Genomic DNA, 27,995 nt, shown 5'->3' on the forward strand with positions numbered 1-27,995 from the left:
CGTTAGGCGGCCGTAGCCTAAGGAGTCAGTGGGGCAATATCACCTGTAACTGAACGTTTATAGCCGCCTGTGTAACCACCCAGCCCTCAGCTCATGCGCCCTCCAGGATGTCTCAGCCAATTACTGCGACTCCAATAAAATCACAAGCATAAATGTGTCTTGGCCTTGCTGTAATTGGTACAACACATCGCTCAGCATGACGTTTTATATCAATTCTCGGACCAGCCTGGCGGCCGAGGCCACAGTGGCCAGCATGGGAATAATTAAGGCTCAGAGTCTGAGACGAGCTATGAGAACATGTTATTTAAAACTCTCACTCTATTTATCTTAAAAATATGTCGATTAATTTATTTCCAAAGATTCAAGTCTCCGCTCGTTTGCCATCGCTTTGAAATCAGAGGCTATGCAACACATCTCAATGGATTTACGAGATGTTTCTGGTAATATATAGAACATTGTAATATTATTCCTATACTTGGTAAAATCCAGACAAGATGCAATACATGGACAATTATATCTGCAACTCTTGCAACGCCCCCAACCAACACCTTAGTAATATTCCTCGACATCTCCGATTTCTTCCCAAGACACCAAAGCGCCCTAATACAATACTCCGCCCTCCTCAAACTATCCTGAAAATCTTCACTATCGTGCCCCAGCAAATCCCCCTCATGTTGCTGGAAATCATCCGCCATGTCCAAATGAAACAAACATGCTTTCGTAAACCCCCTGATAAGGATTACAGTCCAAGGCTCCGTTAATAGTGGTCCCTCGCTGACTGCAAAGTGATAATCTGGGAGTTGCGCGGCGTTTATACCAGCTTCTTGGAAAAGGCGCGGTGTTGTTACTTGTGCGAGGTCGGCGAGTTCGATGGCGCTGGCTTTGCGGATTCGTGCTGCGACGTTGCCGCTTAGTCGCTTTTGGCGGGCTTGATCGAGACCGTAGCCATTCTTGTCGATGAACTCGAGAACGTCTGCGAGCATCAGGGCGCCGAGATGCCATGGTACTGCGATGCAGAAGAACCAGCTTCTAATCCGTGGTGGAACTGTGTCGTAATGCCGTATCAGATCTCGGAAGAAGGCTCCGTGTGTCATATTCCAGTAACGATATAGCAAAGTCGTCTGTTGAATGATCTCCTCGATTGCTTGGGGACACTCTTGTTTTCGCAAAGCATTCTGTAGGTATGAAAGATGACGGTAAATCAGAATTTTTACGGGCGCTGACTTGGCTACCATTTGCATCGCATCGTCATATGAACATGGCCATCGTGTTCCGACTGTTGGTTTCGTCGCATCATCTTGGATGAACAATTCCATTTCCCATCGCTGACTTCCTCTTCGGCTTTTCTGAGCAGCTCTCATGCTGTCAGCCAGTATCTGATCTGCATCTTCGTGTTGGCAATCCTCATCGGCTAGTGCGACCGGCCGTTCGTTCATTGAAGAAGAGACTGTGTCGAACATGACAGCGAGCCAGTAAAGCAACCCGATGGTTCGCCTGTTCTCCTCTGTCAATCTTCGAGGAGCATGCTTTTTGCTCGTCTCCATGAAACCAGATTCACTAGCTTCAAACCTGAACTTGAGTGCATGAATCTTCCTTGTTGCCCGCTCTAGGTATATATGAGGTCCTTCTTGCGACATGATCTCGATAATCTCCGGCATCGCGTTCTCTTTGATGCCTTTACCACTTTTTTCTTTCTTGGATCCAAACGATTTCTGTTGGTACTCATCACTAGCCCAAGGCTTTTGTGTTAGACCAAAGATGAGTTCGGCGTAGATGACACGATATGACTCGACATCAACAACTTCCTGCAGTGCTCGTTTTGCTTGCTCCCATACTGACTGCTGTAAACTCTCTTCAAACTCTTGATTTAGAGCATCTGCCAAGTCATCTGCTTCGGTGGCAAAGTCGTTCGCCCCCATGGAAAACCTTTCTTGTCGACGGTTGCCTTGGGCCCATTGTGTTGTGAAGGCCATTATAACGAGATCTAATACTCGAGATGCTGCTTGACTTTCAGACCGCGTCAGATTGATCAACCTCGCTGACTGTGCGGCGCGATCTAATTCCACGACACGACGATACATCCTATTCGACCAAGCCGCGCCCCATTCCGGCGGAAGATTCGGATTCTGACGAGAGGGTCCTGGAGTTGCACCTAAGTTGGGTTCTGACGCTGGACTCGCGCGAGCGACAACTTGTAGCTTATATGGGCAGTTCTCCTCAGCTAGCCAGCAGGCAAGATTGTTCTCGAGCACATCATGATATATCTGAAGAAGACTCTCGGTGATCATATATCGATTGGAGGTCTGCATAATGAGAGAGTCGCTAGTGAATGGCGACGGCGAGAAGTTTGGATATCCGGACCAATCGTTAGATGGCAGGCGGGCTCTGCGTTTCACCTGAACTGCGTTGTGTCCGTTGGCTGGAGATTCCGTTGATGATAGCGTGTCTAGAGGGGCAGAGTTAATTTCCGAGAAGTCCAAGTCCCAGAGATTATTGATGTCAAAGTCTTGTGAGCCTGAATAGGATGTCGAGTTGTCCAGGGCGTCAGTTACCGCATGAGAAGTCTGCTTGGTAAGTTCTGGCAGTGCTTCATCAATATCGTCCTGCGCGACTATCTGCGAAGCACTCTCTGGACTTGAGAAGCTCATCGCAAGGCTTTGAGCATCGAGGGTTGGGTCCATGGACAGAAAGGAAGGGACATCTGTGCCAACGAAGGGATTGTTCCAAGACAGACCTCGTCCTGGTGAAGAGTTCTGAAGCATCTGCAGCATGTTTGCTGTGGTGATGTCGCAATACTTTGCGTTGAGCGAAGGGGCAGCAGTGGTGGCGGGAGACTCATTGCGCTTCCTCTTGCTCTGAGAGCTGTCGTTGGAAGTGCTGGTGATGCTTGACCCTGTTTCACTAACTCGAGACCTTGATCGAGTCTTTCCCCACTGTGGGTTCAGACTGCATACTTTTTTGGTTCTTATACAGTACGAGCAGGACTTGAGCCCTGGTTCCGATCCTCCATCTAACAAAGCGCCATGGTCAATGCCTGGTCTCGAGGTGGGTAGTATGCATGGCTAGAACTTACAGATTTGCGAGCCAGAAGCGGGTGACGTTGCATCAGGTGAAACTGCCGGTTTCTCATTGCGAATATACCCATCGCACGCCTTCTTGGACTTTCTGCAATGGTCGCAAGAGTGGTTTTGCCTCCTAACTTTCGGTTCCGACATGCTGCACCTGAGAACAGACGTCTACTACCAGGATAATAAAAGAGGGTCTAACAAGGCTAAGATACCAACAGATTGGGTAGAGGTAGTGCGAGATGAGTGTCAGTGGAGAAAGAATAGAGGAAAGAAACAAGATGAGAGAAACCGGTCCATAGATATTCAGGGCCGTTCCACCGACCTGCCCTCTTTCCCCGCACGACGCTAGCCCGTTTACGAGTCAACGACATCGTTAGTGAAAGCCTCTGCAATTGGTGTTGGTGTCATTGGTTAGTGGTTGGGTTTAGTGGACTGGGCGTTCCCCAGTCCTTGCGGGGAATGGGATGGGGGTGGATCACGCAAACAAACTGTCGGAACTGATACCGTTTGTCCGTGGACGGCATTCGAGAATGAATGTGACAGTACAGTGCAACTATCTTTCATTCTTTGAGGGAGTGTTGACTTGGATCGCGAGAATCGTAGCACTAAACTTAATCCTGACCCTTCGGGTTTGACTTGCATTACTACACTGGCTCAAATGGTGCGACTATCATGTAACATAAGGTGAACCTTCTCGAGCAGTTACAGTATCAAAGAAATGATAAGCAAGCTTCATCCTTGGCCAATATTTACTACCAGATGTATTCAAGCAGTTGTGTTAACGTTGTATGTGTTAAACTATTGCTAATACCTCTTTCCATTTTGTCCTTTCCATCATCACCCAGGATTCAGCATCCTGCAAACAAATTCGATCCAGTCAAAGAGCCACCGGGAAGCCACTGTGCTACCTGTATACCAACAAACCCTTAGACCTTCTCCTCCTCAGAGTGGGTATCTCTCTTGACCTTGGTGGCACCAGGGATTCTGGAAGAGAGATCACCAAGCGGGAGAATATACGGGAAGTCGACCGACAGGAGAATATGACTCAAGAAGATGTACCAGCCCAGCAGCGATACAACGAAAAGTATCCCTGCACCAGCATGTTGATATGTAAGCGCTTTGGCAGACTCACCATTTGCAACAGCGAAGAAGGAGGCGGAGAGGCAGCCGACTGTAGTGAAAAGCTGTCAGTGATAAACGCGTAGCAGGAGTGCTGGGAGCTTACAGCAAGGTACCAGGATAACCAGGATAGTAAACAACACCACATTCGTGCGGATACTGGCGATGGCGAAGACGGCACAGAGAATACCCATCGAGATCAGGAAGAACGAGAAGGTCGCGTAGAACTCGCCTTCCTTCAGGCCGTCCGCAACAGCATCAGTTTTGGAGTAGAGGCCGTAAGCATTATAGTCTGGGACAATGGTTGAACCAAAGGTGAACCAGAAGCCGCCGAAGAGGCCGAACAGGACCGAGGGGAAGGTGTTTCCTAGAATCTTTTGTCATGTGCTTGTTAGAAGACTGGTTTGTAGAATTCGCTCGAGGGGTGACTGTACCCATTCGCCGATGCTGCCGAGAAGCATAAGAAGACCGCCGAACCAGAGGTAAGCGCCGCTATGGATTGATTAGATCATAGATATTGGAAGAATCGCAGTGACACTTACACATTTGCACCAGCTCCAAAGCCTCCTGCACCTTGCCATCCAAGCAGTGCCATGGAAGCAGGAGTCGTGCAGAGCAAGAAACCTCCCAAGGCTAGTCGTCGCGTCAGTAGAATACAAGCGACAGATGTAATAGTGTCTTACCCAATGGCGTCGGATTGCCCAGCTTCTGCCGCAAATCCCCCTTCACTCGACTGTGAGGCGCCAAGTACAGCTGCTCAAACAGCTCAGGAGACATCGAGATACTCCCAGTAGTATGGGCCCTCTCCAGATGATCAGCGCCCTGCTCAGTGAACGTCTTGATAGGTGAAGTAGACATGTTGATCGGTGATATACTGGAGCAATGTGTGGGTAAACAGTGGAGTGAGAGATCCAGAAAAACAAGAGAGAAGATGGCACGACCCAGAATATGTACCCAAGAGGATTCTCCCCACGATTGCAATCTGGGGTAGCTGGGGTTGGAGATTAGGTCGAAGCTCCCTTGCCCCGGAAATCATGTACCCGGCTTGACGACGTGTACCCTGCTGGGATTCACGTATCCGGCGGGAGGACATGTACCTTACTGAACAAAATGTACTTATCGGCAGTCGGTTCCCGACTCAAGCTGTGAACAGGAGGCTCTTTCTACGGAAGGGACGGAAAAGCCACGTTCTGAATCAAGCTTAGACGAGTCAAGGGGAGGGGGACTTCTGTGAAGCCCAACAGTTTCGGCACCGGGGTATGTTTGGGTACGCTATGCCTACTGTAGCGAATGCATGGTCGGCTGCGGTGCTGGTCCTTGTTGCAATGGCGCCTGGGTGGTGGTATTGGGTTGGGATCTAGAATAGAAGCACCGGATTTGAGCCCCGTGGGGGAAGATGCAACCCCACGGGGAAACGTTTGGGCATACGCAGAGCTTGGGCTTGAGTTAACGCTCGGGAGGCCACATGGCGGTATGGAAGTGTAGCAGCCTAGTCAGGTCAATGCATTGCATATGCCGTGTGAATGCTACGTGATAAGGAACAGGGATCCTGTGATACGAAATTGCCCTCCTCCTCGTCTATGTTTCCTACAGCTTACAGCCAGCCCAGTCTATATCGTTGACATCTTTACAGTGCATATGGATCAACTGCCTGTTTCAACGTCTTGTTATTGATCTGCACATTAAGGTTTTTAGCTCATAGAACATACCATGGAGCAAGGCATTCAAGGCAAAGTCGGAGCCGACTCACTGAATCCAACAACTAGCTCAATACAGTAAGGCTCGTGCAGATCAGCATGGTTGGTAGGGTTTATGAGTCGGCTCCGCACCACAGCTGCCGACTGAGAAAACGTGCGGGGTAGAATGCTTGGACGACGAGTCTGGGGAAATACGGATACGGACTTCTCCACTTGCTGTCAATAATCCTTATTCACGGTCATGGGTAGCTGTCGAAGCTTCTGGACATGAAGGACCGACGGCAGTATGTTTGGCATCTCGATTATGAGCATTTGGGTGACAAGGTTGCGGTTCGGGAGAATGGAGGGCGCTCATCAGTGTCAATGCTACCAACTCCTGCAAGATTGTCGGGGTATCAAATTAATCTACCGATCGGGTGGCATTATACGTTGCTGATCCGCAGTGAATCACTAGGAAAGCCTCACCATTGCAAGTCGGAAAACATTAGTGTTGTTGGGAGTTTCGCGGATGTATTGTGTCGGAAGCAAGGATGATGCAGCGAGCAACTGGCTTTCCTGATGATTGAGTTTTCAAAACATTACCATTACGAGTGATAGTTATCTTTTCTTTCTGACCTTGTCATCAAGTAGTAACCGTGAGCCCTTCTTCCGACGTTAGCTGAGCGAGTTCGCAGACACTCGCGATCTCGCGGCACTTACCCTGGGCCGGATGAGCTGTCATGAACCGGATCTCACAATGTAGCACATGCTCCCTTCTTCGTATGCTTTTCTTGACGCGTAGAATTCGAGTTGACCTCTTAGCCGAATGACGCATTTCGAAGGACTAAGGAGTATTGTTGATTAGAGAGGCTAGAAAGTCCGAAATCACAGTGATGTAGACTAACCCTTCCATCGATGATCACGGCCACATTTGAGACTTGACGTGCAACGGGCGAACTACTTTTTCTTTTGTCTTCCTATCTCTCCAACCTAGGTCCTTGCTAACGAGTCGTAGTACAAATCAATCCGCGTCTTGGGCACATTCTTCTCCTTATTCTCAAGAATGGTCTTGATCCCCTTGACAAGAGTTTCCTCCAAACTCGTATACCCCTCCAACTTCCCCATCTTTCTCAACACCTCAGCACTCCTCTCATTATTCACCTCTCCTGCATCCACAGCTGACTCTTTGGCATTCTTGAGCAAAACCTTACCCGGAAACCGTCGATGAAGAATCTCCAGAATCACAGTCCAGCAATATCTCCCACCGAACGCAAGAAGTCGCTCGTTATTAACGTCGCCGAGTGTCAATGCAGCAAGGTGTAGTAGTGCCGTATCCTCGACATCGACATACCACTGCGATGGTAGAATAGACGGCGCATCGGGGTATCCTTTCACAACAGCGTCAATGACGGCGGCCGAACTGCGATAGCTCATATTCTCGGGCGATACGGCGATACCGAAGTTAACATTGGGTACAACCGTGTTGAATGAGAAGGACGGTTTATGTTCCCGTACCCACGCAAAGGCAGCTTGTTCGCTACGTGCTTTGGCAGCTCCGTATAACACAATCCCATGCCATCGCGGGTTCCCTTGTCCATCCCACGGCTCAGCTGTCTTCTCAATTGCATCGGTGTTCCAGGTCGTTGAATCGATCTTGTACGGTTCGCCGGTCGTGGGAAGAGCGCACGCAGCTAGTGACGAGGTGATGACAACGCTCTTGACGCTGGGGACTTTTGCCGCCGCTTTAAGAAGGTATAGATTTGAATTGATGGTATCGTCTATGACTCCTTGGTTCTGCGGGTTCATTTCCATGTTCATGGCGCTATGAACCACGCCATTCACGTCTTTGAGAGCTTCATCGAAAGCACCGGGTGTCGAGATGTCGGGAACCTGGACAAGCTCGAAATTGGATCCGAAGAATGTTTTCATCCAGGTATTGGCAGTGATAGAGCGGACTGTGCCACGGACACGATAACCGCGTTGAAGAAAGACATGGACAGCGACGCTTGCTATGTACCCATTGGCGCCTGTGATGAGGATCAGACCTCCTGGCGGGACTGAAGACATTGCGGGGGATGTTGCTAGGTTATGGTGGGTGACGGGGATTGAGGGTTGATGAGAACATTTTGAAGAGGAATAGGTAGGGATGGTTTTATATAGAGACAGATGTAAGCATATTTCCAAGAAGCAGAGTAATAGCTTCATATATCACTCCGAGTCTTACGAAGCTGGAAATGCACTAACACGCCAATTCCCCGATCGTTCATCTCGCATCCCCAAAGAAGTCTAGCCCCCTTCGCATTCCGCATCAGGAAAACGAGGTTCCACTCTGACTCCCTCCGCCTAATGAGATGCGTCAAAACCAGACTCTCGCACTCTCCCACTTCTCCTCGTTCTCCCAAAACATATCACACAATACCATGACATCCCCGCGCTTTTCCAATACCATCCTCGTTCCAGGAACGAGTGGCCAGAGTCCCTCGATACAGACGTTTGGGGCGTTGGATCAGCCAAGGAAGAAACGACCCCATCGGAAGAGTCGGAAGGGTTGCGATACTTGTAAGCGACGGAAGGTCAAGGTATGACTACCCTTGGTGATATGAGAGGCTTGGATTGACAGCGTGTAGTGTGATGAGAGAGTGCCCTGTACGAATTGCCTGCAGCGCAATGAGCAGTGTTTCCAGCCACATCATATCTCTGTTGCTATTCCCATCGTGGCCAAGGCAATTGACCCGGTTCCGTGGATCAACCTCATGCATCTCGAGTTGTTCCATCACTGGGATAAAGAAACCCGATCGACCCTTGCATTTCCCCAGATCTGGCCCGTCGTCATGCAGCAAGCCTTCCATGTACAGCTACAAACCCACATTTGTTATACATTTGCTGACATACAATAGGAAGATTTTGTCATGTCGGCCATCCTCTGCACTTCAGCAATGCATTTCTCTTCCCTCTGCCCCCACGAACCCAAATACAGGGATGCTTCAGGGCATCTAATGGCCAAAACCGTGCAATTGTTTCGCAAAAACTTATCCCGCCCCTTTAACAAGCAGAACTGCGAAGCACTCATGGGAACAGCCCTCCTCGTCAATTACATATCATGGTTCGACCTCGACTTCCTCCACGGCCAGACCAAACTAGACCTTTCGAAAGACCAATTATTCTTCCTGACCCCTGGAATCATTGAGCTCTGGTTTCGGTCGATGCCCATCTTCATTGATCAGGGGAGCATCTTCGCTGACGTCGCGAGGCATTCTCCGAGATTTCATATCGAACAGGCTCTTGTTTCCTGGGGTCATGATCCGGAGCGTTTTGTTGGTTTGCTTATGGACATCTGGGATGATCCTCGGTATCAGGGGGAGAGTGGCCCTCTGAAGAGTGACGAGCCGACGTCGTGCGCTTGGCGACTTCTTCTGGGCATGGAGAATCAGATACCGCATACTTCCCCCAAGTCTCCTCCAGCAGAAGAATCGTGTGAGGAGGATACACACAACCAGTCACTCACTCATCTCAAAGAGGTCATCACCGATGTCACTGACAAGTTTACCTCCCCTACTCACCCCGCTGCCTCGATGGTTCTATCATCCCAATCAGACCGCTCAGTCTTCGAAACCCTCTTGCACCGAATATCTCCTCTTCTGTGCTGCGCATTGCTCGCGGCAGGCCCCATACGCTGTGACATGACTTCTATCAGCGCCGATATTGAGGAGCTGTTCTTTGGGGTTCCGGTTCTTTGTTCTGGACCGATTGCATGCTGGATCAGTGATGGAGACTCGAGAATTCTCGTGTTACTGTGTCACTTTTACCGTGCCGCGCAGATTCTACTGTCAAAAGAAAGAAATTGGTGGGGGTATACGAGGAGTTGCGTTATGGAGCGCTTGATACTGGACGAGCTCAAGTCTCGTGGTCTTCATGTTGACTTGTTAATATGATGATGTCTTCGTGACTTTGTAGCTCGCGAAACTGTAGCGAAAGATGTTGCCCGTCACCTTGCGGAATCATATACTCTGTTGAGTGAATGATCAGCATGGTGACATCTCACAATCCTTCAATGCGATGAGGCTCAGACTTCACGACAAGAGGCATCAATAAACCAAAACTAGTAGTAAATGGATATCGCCATGCAAAACTCTAAAATGCAAACTATTCATACATCTTCATTATTTATACCGCTAAACTCCCCAGTTTTTTTTTATTGATCCCTTGTCTCTTGAACATTAGGATTTCGCTCATAACGCCAACGCTTTCCATTCTCCTGCACATGCCACCTAGTCATGAAAGCACCCTCCTCCACCCACTGCGCCCACTCAACACCCCATTTCTTCTCCACAGAGTCCAAGAAGGAGAGATAGTCAAAGGCCTGGATGGGGTCCTTTTCTAAGGGGTCGACGGAGAGGTCGCTGAGGCGCCACTCGGTGTTGTCGATGAGAGGGACGCTGAGGTGACGGTCGGGATAGCGGACGTCACGCACGTTGAGCATGGCTCGGCCGGGGTTGACGACGGTGAAATGCCATTGGGCTTGGCCTGTTTGGTTGTTGACCATTTGCATGGGGCGCAAGAGGGACTGGCCTTCGTAATTTCCGACGAGCGACTCAGCGGCCTTGCGACTAACGCCTTCGAATGAGCCACTCTCGAGCATGAGATCCAGGATGGTCGGTAGAACTTGGGTGGAGTGAACGGCGTGCTCGACGTTGAAAGCGGGAAGAGATGGGTGAGAGAAAACAAGCGGGACATGATCTGATCCAACGCTAGGGTTGTAGTAAGGAGAGGCCTTGCCATTCTCAACCAGCGAGACACCGTGATCACCAAGGAAGACGATGAGAGTCTCATTTGCAACACCTTGATCATCCAACATCTTGAGAACCTTACCAATCCACTTATCATCATAGCTCTCAGCGTTGGCGTAATGCGACATCTCATCAATGTCCTTGCCAGCTCCGATAGCAGTGTACGTCTCATTCTTAGGAATACCATAAGCGTGATGACTCGTGCTAGTGATATGTGTAAGGAAGACACGACCGTTGTTCTCCTTGGCATCATTAAAGGCATCGCGCATGTAATCCTCAAGAGGGTCCTCCTGGAAGCCAAAGTAGTTAATGTCCTCCAGATCAACACGGTGCTTGGCGTTCTCGCTGCGAAGGGAGTCTCGGTCCTGGGTGTTCTCCTCGGGGTAACCGCAGGCAGCCATGAGCTTGTGATGGTTGTCGTAGTGGATCATGGCGGTCTGGAAAAAGTATGACTTCCACTTGGCAGCTGACTCGTCTTCGGCCTTGTTCATGGCGTCGAAGATGTGAGGGAGACAGGGTTGGTAGATGTGACGCTTGTAATCGAGGTTGAAGTCGGCGATGAGGGGGTTGAGACCGCAGATAGTGCCGACGAGACTCTTGAGAGTGTAAGTGCCGGAGGTGTAGGCGTTGCTGAAATGAGCACCGCCACGCTTAGGTGTCTTGTCGTGCTTGAAACCATCATCGTAATCGCCAGTGACATATCGGGCATTAGGCATCAAGTTCTTGAGTCTCTCTTCGACATCCTCAGGAATCTTCTTATCGGGGTAAGAATCCTTGAACTTCTCCCACATATGACCACCCTTCTTGAAGGGGAAGATGTCGTTCCTGGTACTTTCGAGCAGGAAGAGCATGACATGCTTGACAGAGACATCCTTGAGCTTATCCTTCAGCTCCTCCAGCACAGGCTGGTCGAGGTTGGAGATCTTCATGGGATCCTTGGCGGCGTTGTAGTGAAGCTCGTTGGGTGTATACCAGTCCTCAAAGCCAGCCAGAGGCTTACCCTTAGGCAGCCAATCCATCTTTGGGGGCTCGCCAAGGGCTGACTTCTCATCCCACTGGTGCTGGATGCCGACTTGTTCGAACTTGGAAGGGAGTTGATCGAGGAGTGGTGCGGTTGATGAGACGTCGACGAAGGGAAGGAGACCGGTGGTCCATGAGAGGAAGAGGAGAGAGCGATCATCGGGGCGCTCGAGTAACAAGACAATCATGGCGATAGTGAAGAGAGACCAAAAGAAGTATGGCATGCCGTAATGAATGCGCCTCACGGTAGAAGGCTGCACTCGGACGCCAAAAGTGCTGACTCGTTGGGAGATTCGAGAATACAGAGTTTGCGATTTGCCATGCTCGACAAAGTCCTCCAGCCAAGCCTCATCATCAACATCGTCGTACTGGTTCTCCTCGGCAATGACAGGCTCAGGATCGGGAAGAGGACTGTAGATGTTTCGCTTCCTCAAGAATCGGTTTGTCGCAGTTCGCGCCATAGCCCAAGGGAAATGGAGCATATCCGCACCCCACCCAAACACTCTATAGCACACATTCTGAAGCAGCCAAGCAAGGACGATCAAGCAAGAAGTGACCAAGATGAAGGTCACGAGACCAGAAAGGAAGATAGCTCTTGAAGTAGGGTCCGACACAAGGTTGAGGTTTCGCCAGTGAATCTCGGCGCCGGAGACGAGGTAAAAAGTAATGGATATTAACGATAGAGCGACGTTGTATAATATTAATAAACCAGCGACTGCTGTAGTGGCGTAGTGTAGTATTTGGGTCCTGGGAGACCATTGATCGAGGAGGAGTCGGATTAAAAGAAGGACGAGAATATCTTGCACGAAGAATGTACTGAAAAAGGTGAATAATCGACCGGTAGCGACGGCGTTTCGGTGGCTGTGGATGTGGGCGAGCTTGGATGCAAAGAGGGCTGAGACGGCAAAAGTAAAGATGAATGGGCGATTGGCAAGACGAGCGCCCAACCTCGTGAGCCAAGAAGGTATGCAGACCATGTTTGATAGACAGCCGTAGAGGCTAAAAAAGGATAAGATAAATGAATGAGAGTATAGGAATCACACTGATCACATATAATGCTTATAAGAAAAAATGTCACCTCAGAGCTGAAAGCCAAGCACCATGATCGCCGTTTTGTTCTAGAAGAAAAAGACAAGAAGCTCGAGACAGGAAATCGAAAATGTGGAGAAACAACCGGGAAGCCGGGACTATTATAACAGATTTTCTGCCATCATCGTCTATGGCTTTTTAATTAGCTGCGGCGTCTACCTAAAAGCTCTGACCGAGTGTAAAAAAAAAAAAGCGCCCCCCTTTACGTTATGCAAAATAAAAAAGAAGAGCTCGCGTGCGTTGTTTCCTCTTTGCTTTGGTCTAGCCTAGCTCCTCTGGCCTAGGTAATCTCGTGTTACGGATTTCCGGCACCGTCTGCTTATGCTTTGCCGGCGCGTGATTGGCGGAGACGCGGAATTCACCTGTTTTTAGGGCGAGCCGAGGAGCCGAGTTTCAACTAAGCCCACTGAGAAAAAAGGGGGCAGTGTTAGGCTACTCTGGTGGGGTACACGGAGGCTAACATGTTATGGTATGATGGACCGTAGGAGCTCGTTTAATCTTGTTGTACCGAGGTCGCATCACGAGACCAATTTCTTTCTGCTGCATAGTGGCCGAGACTCCGTTGGGCGCTAAAAGAGAAGGAAGAAGAGGAAGAAAACCCTTGCTCGGTTATTCCCGAATCTGGACCTGAAAATGAGAGGAGGAGCTGCAGCCCTAACACTGAATTGTCAAGTCATGTCGTGTCATTGCACCCTTTTCACTGACTCTTTCGTCATACCCCAAGGTACAGTTCAGTAGCATGCCAGATGGCAACAAGGTTTCCTTCACATGGTTTAGGTAGGGATTTTCCAAGCCGTTATCCGAAGTGAAAGTCAATGTTCATCTTCGGTATGTAGATATAATGGGAAACAGAACGAAGCGCATCCATTATCCCTCGTTTCAAAGGACATTGCATAAACGAGCGAAATTGGTGGGGTCATCGCTTCCCAAATGGCCTGAGTCATAATAAGTTCTACCTACCAACAGCTTCAGCCTAACCAGCTCAGCCTCTGCGCTGGCAATCCTTCCATCCAACGTCAGCCACTTCCTCTTCGTGTAGATCATAAAAAAAAGGTCCCCTTCTGCTCTCGCGAAGGAAGGTGCCAAGGTGGCTAAAACCAAGGGACCGGCTACATCGGAAATGTTGTTCTTGTCGTGGAATAGCGGCATCAAACTTGCAGGGGATGTCCTGGGAGTCTGGGCCCTGGGGCAGTGGGGAAGCGTGACAGTGAAGGGTTGCAGTAGATCATCCCACTAAGAAGAATTGGTGCATCGCGGCTAAACGCCAGAATCTTTGTGATTTGCTCAGGTTTTTATCCCTTGTTTCGGTATTGATGTCATTGGATAATTCTGTACGGCTGGGAAACGCGATAGAAACTCTGTGCTGCTCATGAGTGTCTATTTGCGCTGCAGTGAATCACTAGAAAGTTTCTCCGGAGGGACTTTAGACTCTACCGGCCGGATACACGGAAATGAAACGTCTCACGTGTGATTGGCTGCTTGAACTGTCAGTCCAGGGTAGTCAGAACTATTCCTCGCATTAACACCAAAACAGAAAATGATCACGAGCTCCAGCTGGGAATACACTCTGAATGGCCTTCTCGTATTTAATGGTTCATGATGCCATGGGTAACTATCATTCCGCTACTGAGCTTAGCGCATCGCGGTCCGCGTTTTGTGGATTCGGTATCCCGGAAGGTCTGCACTTACCGAATTTTGGTGGTTTGACATGCAGGCTGTCAAATCCAGGGGTTCGGAATTGCCTTCACATGTTATACGAGAGAAATGACAGCTCCTTCGGAATCTATACATAGGTCCAGCATAAGTGGTCTTATGCAACTTCGACAAGGAAAATATGTCTAGAGTTCCAGGTTATGTTGGACCCCGCATGGCTTTTCGGTCATCGTCAAAAAGACAATTACCTTCATCACGGATCTTGGTTCCGTGGCTCAGCATTATTGTACAGCGCATTGCCATGTATTTCTCTTGCATTGTCAATACTAGTACTGTGACTTCGTATTGACCCATTCCGCCCTAGTAATAAAAACCGTCTGATCCAACACTCGGCCGACCCCGTATTCCAGCTGCATGTAAGATCACAGTTACGAGATCCTTCCCACTGCATTATACCTAGATAGCAAGCGCTTGTTTTTAACCTTATTGTTCTTGCAAAAGTTCCATTCTTGCTTGGGCAAGAAACCCCGAACTCTGTGTGCACTCTTCTGGTGACTGTGTTCTGCCCCTTAAATCCTTTCATTACACCTGTCACTTCCGACTATCCTTTTTCTCCCCTTAGAGACACAAACAGAAATATCCCTGAGTAGCACGCGACCATATCTGAGTATGCCATGGTTGCTAAAGCCGGCTACAGCGGGCCGTTCGGCCACTTAGCGCCCGAGTCGAGTCCAACCGCGGTGTTATTGACATTAGATAGGGATTTTAGGATCACCCCTAGTAAAATACAAACAACAGTTTAACAGTTATCTGATATGCAAGTACGCTTTCCACGCCTCTAATAGGTGGTCGCTACAAACTCAACGCAAAAGCACTATTGATAACTGCTGTCCCCTTGCCCTGCTCGCTGTCGGCAGCATACCTCTCGGCATATGCTATTGCTTCTGTCTCAATCACTTCTATACCATAGGTCAGCATAAGCGCTGCATCTCTCGGAGCTCCTGCCTCTACGTACCAATATCATCGGCAAGAAAGATCTCTCCTTTTTCGTGTAGTTCGACTAGAGCATCCTTGACCCAGGCTCGGCACGTGAATGCCGCTCCAGTTCGACGAGATGGCTTACCATCTGCAGGAACTGACTGGATGATCTGCGTGGTGCGTGGCACGTTGGAGACGCCGCTCGCTTTGACCAGTACGATCAGAGTTAGGTCAATAGCCGATTTGTTCCGTCTCTCCTCGTATTTCCAAGGTCCCGTAAGGTTCGTCGCGTGATGAAGAACGGGCCGCCCAATGTCATCAGTGACAATTAGTCCCCAGTGCTATTGAAGTCAACTTGGACAGTAAACATAATTACCGAGAACAAGAGACTTGACGTACATATTCTCTTGGAGAAGGCCGGCTCTTCACGGCAATGTATATCGAGGAGCTCTCTAGATTCCCGTTCAGCGACATAGTTACCCCCCAGACTGTGTTAATGCTAGGAGCAAGTGCTCTAAAATATTGTCACTTCGAAATGATGTGATTAGGTATAAGATAACTTTGAGTCAGTGGGTAGAAAGACTTGGGCAGGTATCATGAGATTGTAATACTTCTCTAGGCAGCAGTGTTATATAATGGCTGTTGGGTGCGCGACATCAACCAACACTCCCGCTCGTCTTCACGATTTCACCATCATCCTTCGATTACCAACTGAGGTCCTTGGCAATGGCAGAAAGTCAAAGTAGACGTGAACAGACTTTCGCTGTAGTGCGCAGCTACGGACTCCAACATCCTGATGATCAACTCCTGGAATCCTTCCTGCACGACTCAGTTGACCCCGAAGCAACTGCCCGATACATGCTCCAAAGATGCATCGACGGACAAGAAGACTACGATTTGATGCCGCTTCTATCGGAGTGGAAAAACTAGTTGGAAGTGGTAGGCACCTTCAGCGTTATCCTCACAAGAGCCTATACTGAGCATATCAGTCATTGACCAACTCGCACAACAAGCAAATCCGAGCGAAAGCATCGTCGCAGATGTATCAAAAAGAGATGATTTTAAATGTTGTATCTGGTCTCAAAGCATCATTCATGGATCCGCTGGTTGTGACACCGATCTTTCCTGATTAGGCTACAAGATGTGAGCTGTATCCCCAAACCTCTCCTCTTCCCCCAAACGAGTTTCAGCTAATCAACCGGAGCTGCTGCACGAGCTTTTTGGCGTCTTCCTTGGCTCTGATATATAAGAGAGACTTCTTCATGGTACTTCTAGCCATGATGATGCCCGAAATCACTGACTTGTACGCCAGCCTGTAGCAGAAGCTGTATCTCAAGGTTACTTTCGCTTTACTCCCGCCAAAGTCTCCAACGTAAATACTTCTTCATTCCCGCACCGAATGTCCGCTCACGCTGCTGCAGTATTGTGTAACGAAGGTTACGATTGGAGGTCCAAATCAACCTCCTCTTCTCGAAAGGATTCCCAGGATACAATGGTGTAGCTTTACGGATCATTCCAACTCGGGCATCGAGACCCCAGACGTCAGTCTATTACTAGCTACATCAAGATTTTCCAAATCTATACGATGGGCTCTTGTTGCTTGAGAGATTGCAAGTAGACACGAGCTCCCAGCTACCAGTCTACTATCTTTCTCGCCTTGGCATCATTTATCGGAGCAGGTCGCTCCAATGATCGCCTCAATGTGTCGCCTTATGCCAGTCTCTTTCCGTATACGCATCTACCACTTTTTAAGCTCTCTCGGATCTCGTGTTTACGGGTCATCTTGTGGCCTGAGGGTTCAACAGCTCCCTTTTGGCATGTATCTGAAGACGAAGAGCGTTGAAGACCATCAAGCACTGAAAATTGAGTTCGGGGCACCACAGCTTGTACGAAGCCAAACCCAAGTTCCAGTCCCTCGTCCGTTATATCTATTGTCCGACACTGAAACGTCTTATATGTTGGCCGCTACCTTACCGGGACAGCGCTTGGGCTCGTACATTGACATACTGAGCGATCATGATCTCGATATCCTCACTCATGATATGCAGAGATACCTGACACAACTGCGCTCAATCTCAAGACACGGAACGCCAAAGTATGAAATAAGCAATGCTATTGGTGGAAAATATTATGACTACCGGATCATTGCGGCTCACGACTATGACAAGGAACGTGGTGATTTCTTTGAGCCTTGTACCGATGAAGAAGACTTCAACAATATACTGCGAACACCCGCGCTACCAGATGGCTTTGACTCCACGGGCCATAACATTGGGTTCACGCATTCCGACATCAACATGCGGAACGTTTTGATGCACAACGGTCGGATTTCGGGTATCGCGGACCGGGAGAACTCTGGATGGTTTTCGGATTGCTGGGAGTATACCAAAGCGCATTATGTTACCAAGCTCCACAAGAGGTGGTTGGCAGTGGTTAATCGAATCTTTGAAATTTTCGGTGATTTTACACTTGACCTGGAAATTGAGCGCCGCTTATGGGGGTATTGCTTCTAGCTGGAAGACAGTCAAGCAAAGAGAGTACTGATACTTCAAGGTGTATAATTCACAGGGAAAGAGAGTAGAGTTAAACAACGCAGTTATCCGGACGAGTTATTAATAACTAATAGGCCAATAAAGTACAAGAAGAATATGTCAAAAGTCCATCCATCCAAACACATATCTGACATCCCTCCAGAATCTCTCATAAGTCAGAAGTCCAGCGCCGTCCTCTCGCTATGCGTTTTTCACACACAGGTCATATACCATGATCGTGAATCAGCACGAGTCACCCACTCAATAACCACAGCACAAACAGCTACTATCCTTCATCGTCGATGAGCGAATCTAGTAGTGGGGAGCCTGGTAGGTAGGAGCCTTGTACTCAGGCTTAGGAGCAGGCTTGGGCTTCTCGGTCTTGGGCTTGGTGTACTCAGGCTTGTGAGGCTTAGGAGCGGGCTTGGGAGCCTGGTAGGTAGGCTTGGGGTGAGGCTTGGGCTTCTCGTGGTGAGGCTTAGGAGCAGTGTACTCAGGCTTGTGGGGCTTGGGGGCCTTGGGCTTGGTGTACTCCGGCTTGTGAGGCTTAGGAGCAGGCTTGGGGGCCTCGTAGGCGGGCTTGGGGTGAGGCTTGGGAGCCTTGGGCTTGGTATACTCAGGCTTGTGAGGCTTGGGAGCCTTGGGCTTGGTATACTCAGGCTTGTGAGGCTTGGGAGCCTCAGGCTTGGTGTACTTGGGCTTCACAGGCTTAGGAGCAGTGTACTCGGGCTTGTGAGGCTTGGGAGCCTTGGGCTTGGTGTACTCGGGCTTGTGGGGCTTGGGAGCCTTGGGCTTGGTGTACTCGGGCTTGTGAGGCTTAGGAGCCGGCTTGGGAGCCTCATAAGCAGGCTTGGGATGAGGCTTGGGCTTAGGCTTCTCGTAGTGAGGCTTGGGGTGAGGCTTGGGCTTAGGCTTCTCATGGTGAGGAGCAGGGTACTCGTGCTTAGGCTTCTCGTGGTGAGGCTTAGGCTTGGGCTTCTCATAGTGAGGCTTGGGTGCCTTGGGAGCCTCATAGCTGGAGTAAGAGACGTCGTAGTTGGCCTCGGCGACGGGAGCGGCGAGGATGCCAGTGGCAAGGGTGAGAAGGGTGACAGCAGACAGCTTCATGTTGGCGGTTTGTTTTTGAAGAAAAGGGAACTAAAGAAGGACTGTTGTCTTGTTAAAGAGCGTGGAGAAGTTGCGAGTAAAGAGTGGATGTGAGTGAGTGACTGAAGAGCAGAAAGGAAAAGCAGTTTGAGGAGAGGATATCCAGCTCTTTTATGTGTTTGTGTATTCCTATGATGACTCTACTTTTAGATGCAGCAGTGACATGCTCGTCTAGCAGCCCTGTGAACAATACACTAATCTCGGTTCACGGCTCATAGCGGAAGGTACCAACAAACTCATTGGTAAGGCAATTCACATCATCCACTACGCCAGCTGAGAAGCAATTGACGTGCTCAGGGGTTGGCGAAGGTTACGGTGATTGGAGAAGTCCGAGGTGCATCTCGGCAGCGCGCGGTTACAGCACTATTGGAAACTAATCCAAGGAATAAGTTCGTATGTTATGACAGTGGCTCACAGGAGGGAAATTTGTCGCCCGCTGCCATTGGCCAGCGTCGTTTAGCCGTCCGGGCTAGCGGTGTCTAGAACGCCTTACCCCTGAGGTTAGGCCAGGTCGGCTGATACCCACTGATTTACCGTCGTGGAGATTGCTGCTGATCGATTGGCTTGGCGATGCGAACTCAACTGAGCTAAGCTTTTTCTGCCCCGTGGATCTCATCTGGGGAATACGAGATGCAGTTCAGGGGTGACTGATTGGAGGGGATGTCACGGAGTTTTGTAGCAGGTGCCGTTGAGGCGTCTGTGTTTGTTGAGGTTAATATTGAGAGTCAGCGCTAAATTCAGGTACTAGCGCCCTGAGACTGTTCCCGTGAGTGCCGAGTAGGGCTTTCAGGGGGTTGTTAGCTTTCTGGGGATCTAGAACCGGAGCCATGAAATGCCTTCCTTTTTGTTGATCGCATCACGTAAGAATATCGGAGTGACATGAGGCCAACCTCGCAGTGGTCGATAAACATCGCTTAACCGCTGGGCTTACATCTCTTGTTTAAGCATATCGAAAAGGCAAAAGGATTATTGGAAATAGTTCCAAGCCTCTTGATTATCCGAGCGTCTAAACAGCTCCTGTGGCTTTTTGGCGGAGTAATCTTGATATTACCCTACACCGTGATTGCTTCATTCAATTCACGGTCGTTGAATAGCCGCCGTTCTTTGCCGCTCCGCTGAGATCCGGAGAGTTGGTAAGCCACAAGCAAGTCTGTGCAGATTGAAGCTCATCTATCAATCTCAACTTGGGTAACATGCATATCCAAGCTCGGATGATGACAGAAGTTTGTCGAGGTCCAGGTGAGTGTCAGACAATGACAGCCAAACTCTCCGTCTATGCATGATCGCAATTAGACGATTTGTAATCTGCCAAACTCCAACTCCCTCCCCAGAATCTCTTCCAAATCCGAGTCATGCAAATAAACTTCACCAGTGAGCAAATAACTCTCCTTCCCCCCAATGTCACCCCGCAGACTTGCCGCATCCCATTTCTGCGCCTCCTTATGTCCCGGCCGTACCTTCAACGCCTCCATCGGAACCTCACCGTTATACTTCTCTTTAAACGCAATCTTGCGCTTAATGTCCTCATCTCTTGGTGTAAAGACGTAAGGAACCTTGCCGCCTTTCACCGCCATCACAACATCGCCCTTTTCAGCCCATGCCGGTGCAAGGATGAGTCTGCCGCTTTGGGTCTTGAACAGAGCTCGGACCGTCTGTGCTATTTGCAGGGTTCTTGCGAAGTGTGAGGCTTGGGTCTTGCGTTCTTCCGAGATGGCCTTACGGACTTCGGGTGACCACGGTTCATTGGGATATGCCGTGCGCAGTTTGGCGTAGTCGTCTTGTATCTTGGCTATGATGGGCTCTCTCTTGATGATGAATTCTTTCAGGATCAGAGTCTCATCTGTGATTTTTGCTTTTTCTTTGTCATGTTCTTTAACGTAATTGTTTACCCAGTCGTCAAGCCATTGACAGAACCCGACCATCTTGCTGCTGGGCGGACCTCTCCACGTTCCAGCAGTGAGAAGGTCACAGAAGACCTCAAGAGGCGACTTTTTTGCCGGTTTCGGATATGCAGTCATGCTAAGTATCACTTCTAGTAGATGAAATGGTGGAGCGTAGTTGAAAGACTCCTTCAATGCCGCAGCTTCCTGTGCTCGCTCATTTTCCTTGGAGCTCAGCGTGATCATAGAATCCATATCGTGCGCCAGATCGCCAAAGAAATTATACAAGACACAAGACTCGATGACGTCTAATTGTACTGCTTCAAGAAACAGCGATTTGCCATCAGCCGATATGGATGGACTATTGATCATCATTGAGATGTTTTCGAGCGGTGTGCTGTTTTGCCAGATGAGAGGCTTCATCCCCCGCGAGTTCTCAAGCCATGGCGCAGCGTACCATGATGGTACATCGAGTTCAAGCTCTGACAGCTTATCATATTTCATTGCTGAGTAGTGGATAGATGTGTCTCTCGTCATGTCGTAGAAGAATGGAGTGCGATATCGCGTTGCGAGCGAGAGGAGGTTCATCGGCTCAGGGCCTGAGAGAAGACTGAGCGCCACCTTCTCAAGAACTGCGGAGAGGTCGATGGCGTAGTCTGCTTGTAGTGATGACCAATTTTGTTTGTTCAGTGGATCTCCGGGTTGTGTAATCTGAGGATGCTTCTCAGAGCCTCGTTTCAAGCTCGGATTCATCAGCAGCGTCTCTGGTTTGATTAAAGCAAGTCCGCCATAAACCATGTCCCTCGGATCTCTTGCCTCGCGGTCCTTGACCAGCCTGAACCATTCTTGAAGTCCAACCTTGTCACCTTCAGAGATTGTCCGACGTGAATTAAGCAATGAGACAGCTTGGTCAGGCATGTCTCCAAATGAAGTCAATATCTGCGCAAACATGTGCAGCCCGCTGGTGTTCCAAGCGCTCAGAATACTTCTCATCCAACCAAAAGCAACAGAGATATCATCCGCCTCGAACTTGTAATCTCCCAGAAGGAAGATGGCTTCTTTGGCGAGGCATAATTCTTGCAGCACCCAAAGTCTCTTGAACCATTTACGCGTCACGATGAAAAAGACGCAAAGTACTAAATGCCAAAGCGATGTTGTTCCGACTCTGGTGTAGTAAAAGTCTTTGGACTCAGCAGCCTCGGTAATCTCGGGAAGTCCAGTCTTGGTCATTTGGATAAGGTTGGCGACACCGGGTGAGAAAACATGGGGACAAGTACCCAGCCAAATCGTGACTTGGGAGGCTGAGCTGTAGATCCGATTCATCATTTGGACTTGTTGGCCCAGCTCAGCAAGGTTAGACTGGTTGATACAAATTGCGTCAATCCAGTAGAGGCCCGGACGCGCTTTTCTCAGCTGGAGAAGAGCTTGATATAGGTTAGACTTGACGTAGACACCTTTGCCGTCGCAGAGAATCTTGTCCCGGTCGGTGGAGTTCTCAGCAGACTTTGCATCAGGATCTGCTGGCTCAGAACGCGACCGGACCATGAGACGATTGATAGCATGATTGACCGTATCAACACCACTGGTGACGACTTTTGAGAAGTTTGGGACTTTTTGAGACAGATATCTCAGCTCGTAGGGGAAGCTTGGTGGGTCCAGCTCCCATGTGTATGAGAGCGCGTTGTATTTGGGGTTGTCCGCTAAGTCAACTGTTTGAAGAGAGCATTGCAGCATCTCGCTGGGGTTCCCAGGCTTGACTTCAAGAAGCCGTATGCTTGAAGTGGTCGACAGTGAAGCATATGGCAGTCCATCTGGGCCTGCAGCCTAGACCTTGTGAGCTCAACTTGGAGCACTGGATTCGTCAACGTACAGTGAAGAGCTCTCTCGAGTGACGAATGATGTCACCTCTATCCTGCCACGTCTTTTTCGCCGAGAAGCCAACTTGTCGGTACAACCTCGACGACCACGATGGGATGCTGTTCTCGGGTTGTCCCGATTGTTCCGTACTCTTGGCACTCATGTTTTCAGACATTGTTTCAACGAAAAGTCTTGGATTGAAACGAAACAATGCCAAGGATGTTTCTCTCAGTGATGCCAGCGACTACCCTGTATTTAATCGGAATAAGCAATCTTTCAGGCGGGGGGCAGTGCTTGGCAGATCACCAATTATTAGCGGACACGCTTCTGGCGCGTCCAATCATGTTAGTGATCGATAGGCTGTGTGGTGAAAATGCGACGCTGGCTGGCTGAAAGTCGCGACAATGGACAAATGAAGAGCGATAAGATAAAGATAAGATAAGGATCAGCGACAAAATGACCTGAAGCTCTCGTTTCGGCTCACAACAGCCTGCACTGGGGGATACAAGAGCTTAGTCATTTAGAGCTGGAAATATTCCATTCTGTCAAAAGTTTTCCGAGTCGACTCTCGCAGGGCTACTTGTAGTGTTCGCCGTTGTATTGGTTGAACTATGCGATGTTGACTGTTGGCTGTTGGTTGCACGCAGGACTTCTTGAGTCAAGTCGCCTTTACATTGGATAGCACGAAGGGCATTTGAATGAGCAGGGAATGATGGATGCGTTTGAGGGGTAGTGGAACTTTTGATCAGACGGAACAACAGCCAACAAAGGGTATCAATAGCGAGATAAGGCAAAAGATTAGGATAATAATCGCTTTCGTGCAACGGTGTATAAATACGGGCCAATTATCCCAGTCATCCCTTTTCAGAATTTAAACCTAAACATTTTCTGCCAAAAGAACCGCATCAATTATCCCATTTTAGAAATCACGAATCATGGAGCATCAACCCGCAGTTCATTATACAGTTGACCCTTCCACCAACCCAAGTTCATGGCCACCGCCAGCTCCAGGATTTGGTACCGTTATCAACAGAGTCGAAGTTATCTTTATCAACATCAACGGAGACTCCAACTTCTGCATCCTTCGAACAGGCACCAACGAACATGTTCATCATGCGGTAACCCAGGTGACGAAGCACATAGCGCGGGGCCTCTACCGAATAATCAGCATGAATGTCAGCGAATATTCATGCGTGGTGGTCATGTCTACTGAGAAGTCGAAAGAGGAGCTTCTGTTTAGGAATGGCTTCCCGTGGGACAGGCCAAATGATCATCAGCCAGATGTTATCTTGACGTAGGTGGAAGAATAGGCGAAAGGTCCAGAGAGGATGGAATATACAGCGAGTTATCAAATAGAATGTCATTCATTCATGTGTATGCTAGTCATTTTCAAGTTCCTTTCCGACAAACCAAGTCCCAACAGGTAAAACATTCCTCTCGGCTTTCTCGTACCAATTCTCATTCACCCAGTATCACACGATTGATGCTACAACCGATTAGTGCCTTCTCGCGACAAAAGCTTGCCTCAAAACTTACATCCATGACCAAAAGACTTGCCATCTATTTATAGCAACGGCCGTTGCTGCAATATCTCGCAGAGTTCTGGCAGCACTCCTTCTTACAGCACTTAAGAGTTCGGCAGCAGAAGTTTCCGAGGGAACACTTTCTGGGGAACTTGGCTGGGCAGACCTTGGCAGCAAGCTGGAGTCCCTCGCCGTGCGATGAGAGATCGTGACCCTTCTCACCGGCCGAGGCAAGGTCGGGAAGTCCAGCAGCAGCCTCTTTCGAAGCAGCTGCAGAGACGAGAGGGGCGAGAACGAGGAGGATGGCGCTGAACTTCATAATGAATAGCGATTTAAGCTTATCTAGCTGTGCGGGATGATGAGTAGTATCCTCTTAGCTGGGGAATTATCTGCCTCTTATAACCCAACTCACCGCCATCCATCAACGGTCCAAAATTTCACCGTCTTAGTCTCTAATGCCTAGCTGCAAGCCACTTACAGCCTTATCTAACTCACAAAGGCAGTTAACCGATGATTCACTGTCTCACCATTCTCACTTTAATCCCGATAGAGTCAAGCCAGGTTCCATCGGACGGCATAAGGCTGATTGAGAGCGGCGATCATCCCCGCAATTTTGGCAGAGCTGAAAACTTAGCATATAATGTGCCAGGAAGTCGATCACGGATTGTCGGTGATGCATGCCTTGTCGGGACTCGCGCTGGATGATCGGGCGTTCTGGGATTTGTTAGGCTTGTTGTGAGTTATTTATGCGCTGGCTGGTATGAGTATAAAGTTGTCGTGGTTAGAATTCGTGCCTTGATTGGCTAGCATTAAGTTGCATAACCTTGCACCAGTTATTTTTAGAGCTCTCCCCGCAATGCATGCCAAATCGGTACAAGCTTATCGGCAGTCAACTCTCTTAACCTACAGGCAAAGAGCTGCTTGCAATATTGAGGAGTGTTGCTATTGAGGCCCGAGATGATACTTGTTAACTGACACTTGTCTATAGGCACGCGCAGAATTTGAGTCTGATCCCTTTGAGACATGATGTGGCTGAACATGTCATTAATGAGGAGCCTCAAGACTCGCAGAAATGCATGCAAACATACAAATAAATTGACAATATGGGAAGTCGAAGGCCATGAACAGTAAACCCAGAGACTAACCGAAACAGACAAAGAGTCTTAGAGTAGAACAAATATTGAAATGCGCTTACTCAAGTAGTGTCAAGTAGTGCAGAAACAAGCATGTGAACAAACGACACAGAAAGAGTACCAGAGCAAGGCGCCAAGAACAACAGTCAACGGACTGGCAGGCTACAAAGATGTATCTCTAACATATATTGGTCCCCGATGAACGACTTCTCGTTCACATAAAAAAGAAAACACGTAAGGTTAATATTTAGTTGATCAGATAAACCTCAACTGACCTGACCAATCTCACCAACAAATACCACCAAGAGATGCCATCAAACACATCAGCACAGGCTACAACTATAGCCAAAGGCAAGCCAAAAAGCGCGGCCTTCAGACACCGGAACACAAGATTCCCGGTCAGAGTTGATCCTGCAAAACTTCTCGAACGGCAGATCATATGGTTTGCCAACGGCTTCCCGGGCAATCAACTCCCCGGACGACTCGAGGCTGCAGTCGAGAAGGCAAAGCTTCAGCAGCCGAACTGCGAAAGATATGCAGATAAAGGGGAGGAATGGCCATCAGAATGGGATATGAATGAGGGTGATGCACTCAGTGATGTTATCACGCAGGTTCTGAATGCGCCATTTTGTGACGGAGTTACTGTTGAATGGTTGGGTCAAATGAAAGGCATTGATTGTTAAGGGCCCTGAAAGAGGCACCGAAGAGAGAGTCCGCTGAATATTGACAGACCGTTTCCGGACGGTTTACCAAGAAATAGTACCATTACTGAGGATTTATCAAGAATCTTTCCAATCCTTCTGCTTCTTCAAAAACTCCTCCTTGAGGTTCTGATACTCCTCATCCTCCTTACACTTCTCCCAATACCCCCTAAAGATCAAACTCGCCCTCTCCTTCTCATCCTTATCCGGATGCTCATCACTCTTTGGTAATTCCTCCCTCGTGCCCTTCTTATACTTCCGCCCACCAGCATGATTCGCATATCGTTTTGCACGCGTCATACCCATCTGGATGAATTTACGCGTCATGTCCATCCCCACAAAATCGCGCTGGTCTTTGAACTCGTTGAACTTGGCCCATAGGTCTTCAGCGCTTTGTCGCGCGATAGGGACTGTGCGGAAGCGCCAGAGGGGGAGAATGGCGGACTTGTAAGGTTCGAATGTGAGGACACCTTGTTCGCCGCGGCCGATGCGGTAGGACATCCGGTGGGCTTCGGATATTGTCTCCATCAAGGGCTTGACTTTCGATCGTGATGCAGCCATTTCTGGTCTGGGAAGCATGGATATTAGTGACGGAGAGTATTGATTGTGATATACTGACGCCATTTAATGAAGCTCTGGGCTAATGTTGATATGGAGCATGAAATGTGATGGATTGGTCGCCAGTGAATGGGGCTGGAGCTGGAATGACAAGATCTATGACGTCGGTTAGCATTGAGCCACTAGTCAGACACACAATAGCGGCCATTTATTAAATAGGTAATTATTACATCAAGTATACAGGATTACAAATAGAACTAACCTAACTATGAATAATTACTTGAGAGTAGAAACGGTGAAGACTTTAAGCATCCTGTGTGTATTTTATGCCATGAGGCATATTCACACTGAATAAAGACAATTATAAGAAGGGAGCACTTGGCCGCCTAAGGATCTATTTATGACTCTATTAGTCGACGACCATACGGAGAAACTTTCCCACTTTGTCGGCATGTTGTCCAGTAAACTAGGTGCCAAGTCCTAAGGCCTGGCTACCCAGCACTACGCTAAAGCTTATCGTAATTATAGACAGTCTATGAGATAGTGTAGATCATAATCAGGCCTGACCGAGTAGAGTACTTGGTGTCTGTGGTATCTTCGGGAAGCAGATGGCCATCTCCGTTCGCTACAAGAGCCTCAGCCAATGTGCATTTTCCGACGGTTTCAAAACCAAGCCTTTCATATAAGTGAACAGTAGCGGTGTTTTGGGGCTTGACCATCAACCTCACGACGGTTCTAGTCTTTTGTCGAGTTTCTTGCAGATGTTTAATAACCTCCCGACATAGACCTTGCCCCAATTTTCGTCCTTGGTGTTCTGGCAGAATGAACAGGCTGAGCATCTGCCAACGATCTTCTTCGTCGTCCCCGCCGGGCATGGGTTGACCAGAAACCTCGGGGAGCGTGAAGTCTTTTCTGCTGACTGGACCTCTCAAAGTCACTTGTCCTACCCATTGTGCCATTGAAGAAGCGCCAGGGCTGACAGGGGTTGCAACGCAGACAAAGTTCTCTCTATCGTCCTGGAGTAGGCGATCCCTCCATGCTGCATCTGTGAATTGAGATTCGATTTCGTATGTGGAAGAAAAGGACTCAGGAGAAGCCTTTAGCGCTTTGAGACGCAGGTCGCGGTATTTAATTGCGGATTGATCGACTGAATCTCTCTTGGAGACGTGGGAGAAAGAGTATTGATACAGGGAGGACATAGTGACTGCTTTTTGACCGATCTAGCGTATTGTTGGATGTAATAAGCTAGGCAAGTGATGAAGACTGAAAAGCCACA

The 27,995-nt window shown here is 48.9% G+C and overlaps 14 protein-coding genes across 17 annotated transcripts; 4 read left to right on the top strand and 10 right to left on the bottom strand.

Moving 5' to 3' along the window:
- Positions 1-2: 2 nt before the first annotated feature.
- FOXG_11827 (uncharacterized protein) lies at positions 3-3,130 on the bottom strand (the record flags this gene model as incomplete). Its single annotated transcript, XM_018391558.1, has 3 exons — positions 3-17; positions 744-2,933; positions 3,074-3,130. 3 exons carry the CDS (start codon positions 3,128-3,130, stop codon positions 3-5), a joined length of 2,262 nt encoding a protein of 753 aa, XP_018250223.1.
- Positions 3,131-3,729: 599 nt separating this feature from the next.
- On the bottom strand, positions 3,730-5,312 carry FOXG_11828 (uncharacterized protein). Its single transcript, XM_018391559.1, has 5 exons — positions 4,871-5,312; positions 4,730-4,820; positions 4,622-4,679; positions 4,294-4,561; positions 3,730-4,239 (listed from the first exon to the last, which is right to left on the bottom strand). Exons 1-5 carry the CDS (start codon positions 5,043-5,045, stop codon positions 3,995-3,997), a joined length of 837 nt encoding a protein of 278 aa, XP_018250224.1. The 5' UTR covers positions 5,046-5,312; the 3' UTR covers positions 3,730-3,994.
- A 1,541-nt stretch (positions 5,313-6,853) lies between these two features.
- Positions 6,854-8,005, bottom strand: FOXG_11829 (uncharacterized protein; the record flags this gene model as incomplete). Its single annotated transcript, XM_018391560.1, has 1 exon — positions 6,854-8,005. Exon 1 carries the CDS (start codon positions 7,928-7,930, stop codon positions 6,854-6,856), a length of 1,077 nt encoding a protein of 358 aa, XP_018250225.1. The 5' UTR covers positions 7,931-8,005.
- Positions 8,006-8,196: 191 nt separating this feature from the next.
- Positions 8,197-12,946, top strand: FOXG_11830 (uncharacterized protein). Of its 2 annotated transcripts, XM_018391561.1 has the most exons (3): positions 8,235-8,442; positions 8,491-8,712; positions 8,761-12,946. In XM_018391561.1, exons 1-3 carry the CDS (start codon positions 8,284-8,286, stop codon positions 9,793-9,795), a joined length of 1,416 nt encoding a protein of 471 aa, XP_018250226.1. In that variant the 5' UTR covers positions 8,235-8,283; the 3' UTR covers positions 9,796-12,946. The 2 variants fall into 2 exon arrangements, with proteins under 2 accessions (XP_018250227.1, XP_018250226.1); XM_018391562.1 differs by having other exon boundaries at positions 8,197-8,442; positions 8,491-12,946.
- Positions 9,895-13,087, bottom strand: FOXG_11831 (uncharacterized protein). Its single transcript, XM_018391563.1, has one exon. It carries the CDS (start codon positions 12,645-12,647, stop codon positions 10,056-10,058), a length of 2,592 nt encoding a protein of 863 aa, XP_018250228.1. The 5' UTR covers positions 12,648-13,087; the 3' UTR covers positions 9,895-10,055.
- Positions 13,088-15,147: 2,060 nt separating this feature from the next.
- Positions 15,148-15,864, bottom strand: FOXG_11832 (uncharacterized protein; the record flags this gene model as incomplete). Its single annotated transcript, XM_018391564.1, has 3 exons — positions 15,148-15,371; positions 15,428-15,731; positions 15,790-15,864. 3 exons carry the CDS (start codon positions 15,862-15,864, stop codon positions 15,265-15,267), a joined length of 486 nt encoding a protein of 161 aa, XP_018250229.1. The 3' UTR covers positions 15,148-15,264.
- Positions 15,865-17,078: 1,214 nt separating this feature from the next.
- FOXG_20610 (uncharacterized protein) lies at positions 17,079-17,903 on the top strand (the record flags this gene model as incomplete). The annotated part of the gene is made up of 1 exon (XM_018400901.1): positions 17,079-17,903. The coding sequence occupies one exon, from the start codon at positions 17,079-17,081 to the stop codon at positions 17,901-17,903; it is 825 nt and encodes a 274-aa protein (XP_018250230.1).
- Positions 17,904-17,937: 34 nt separating this feature from the next.
- Positions 17,938-19,257, bottom strand: FOXG_20611 (uncharacterized protein). Of its 2 annotated transcripts, none has more exons than XM_018400902.1 (2): positions 18,561-19,200; positions 17,938-18,521 (listed from the first exon to the last, which is right to left on the bottom strand). In XM_018400902.1, the coding sequence occupies exons 1-2, from the start codon at positions 19,026-19,028 to the stop codon at positions 18,234-18,236; spliced, it is 756 nt and encodes a 251-aa protein (XP_018250231.1). In that variant the 5' UTR covers positions 19,029-19,200; the 3' UTR covers positions 17,938-18,233. The 2 variants fall into 2 exon arrangements, with proteins under 2 accessions (XP_018250231.1, XP_018250232.1); XM_018400903.1 differs by having other exon boundaries at positions 17,943-18,521; positions 18,708-19,257.
- A 693-nt stretch (positions 19,258-19,950) lies between these two features.
- On the bottom strand, positions 19,951-23,054 carry FOXG_11833 (uncharacterized protein). Its single transcript, XM_018391565.1, has 2 exons — positions 22,818-23,054; positions 19,951-22,771 (listed from the first exon to the last, which is right to left on the bottom strand). The coding sequence occupies exons 1-2, from the start codon at positions 22,977-22,979 to the stop codon at positions 20,357-20,359; spliced, it is 2,577 nt and encodes an 858-aa protein (XP_018250233.1). The 5' UTR covers positions 22,980-23,054; the 3' UTR covers positions 19,951-20,356.
- A 626-nt stretch (positions 23,055-23,680) lies between these two features.
- On the top strand, positions 23,681-24,277 carry FOXG_11834 (uncharacterized protein). Its single transcript, XM_018391566.1, has one exon. The coding sequence runs from the start codon at positions 23,740-23,742 to the stop codon at positions 24,100-24,102; it is 363 nt and encodes a 120-aa protein (XP_018250234.1). The 5' UTR covers positions 23,681-23,739; the 3' UTR covers positions 24,103-24,277.
- On the bottom strand, positions 24,106-25,073 carry FOXG_20612 (uncharacterized protein). 2 transcript variants are annotated; one of them, XM_018400904.1, is made up of 3 exons: positions 24,740-25,066; positions 24,341-24,673; positions 24,134-24,290 (listed from the first exon to the last, which is right to left on the bottom strand). In XM_018400904.1, the coding sequence occupies exons 1-2, from the start codon at positions 24,743-24,745 to the stop codon at positions 24,365-24,367; spliced, it is 315 nt and encodes a 104-aa protein (XP_018250235.1). In that variant the 5' UTR covers positions 24,746-25,066; the 3' UTR covers positions 24,134-24,290; positions 24,341-24,364. The 2 variants fall into 2 exon arrangements, with proteins under 2 accessions (XP_018250236.1, XP_018250235.1); XM_018400905.1 differs by having other exon boundaries at positions 24,106-24,290; positions 24,341-25,073.
- Positions 25,074-25,576: 503 nt separating this feature from the next.
- Positions 25,577-26,143, top strand: FOXG_20613 (uncharacterized protein; the record flags this gene model as incomplete). Its single annotated transcript, XM_018400906.1, has 1 exon — positions 25,577-26,143. Exon 1 carries the CDS (start codon positions 25,769-25,771, stop codon positions 26,141-26,143), a length of 375 nt encoding a protein of 124 aa, XP_018250237.1. The 5' UTR covers positions 25,577-25,768.
- FOXG_11835 (uncharacterized protein) lies at positions 26,118-26,818 on the bottom strand. The gene is made up of 2 exons (XM_018391567.1): positions 26,781-26,818; positions 26,118-26,729 (listed from the first exon to the last, which is right to left on the bottom strand). The coding sequence occupies exons 1-2, from the start codon at positions 26,783-26,785 to the stop codon at positions 26,240-26,242; spliced, it is 495 nt and encodes a 164-aa protein (XP_018250238.1). The 5' UTR covers positions 26,786-26,818; the 3' UTR covers positions 26,118-26,239.
- A 434-nt stretch (positions 26,819-27,252) lies between these two features.
- Positions 27,253-27,918, bottom strand: FOXG_11836 (uncharacterized protein; the record flags this gene model as incomplete). Its single annotated transcript, XM_018391568.1, has 1 exon — positions 27,253-27,918. One exon carries the CDS (start codon positions 27,916-27,918, stop codon positions 27,253-27,255), a length of 666 nt encoding a protein of 221 aa, XP_018250239.1.
- Between the last annotated feature and the right edge of the window lie 77 nt (positions 27,919-27,995).

This window comes from Fusarium oxysporum, chromosome 10, assembly GCF_000149955.1.
Source record: "Fusarium oxysporum f. sp. lycopersici 4287 chromosome 10, whole genome shotgun sequence".
In the NCBI taxonomy this organism is placed as follows: Eukaryota; Fungi; Ascomycota; class Sordariomycetes; order Hypocreales; family Nectriaceae; genus Fusarium; species Fusarium oxysporum.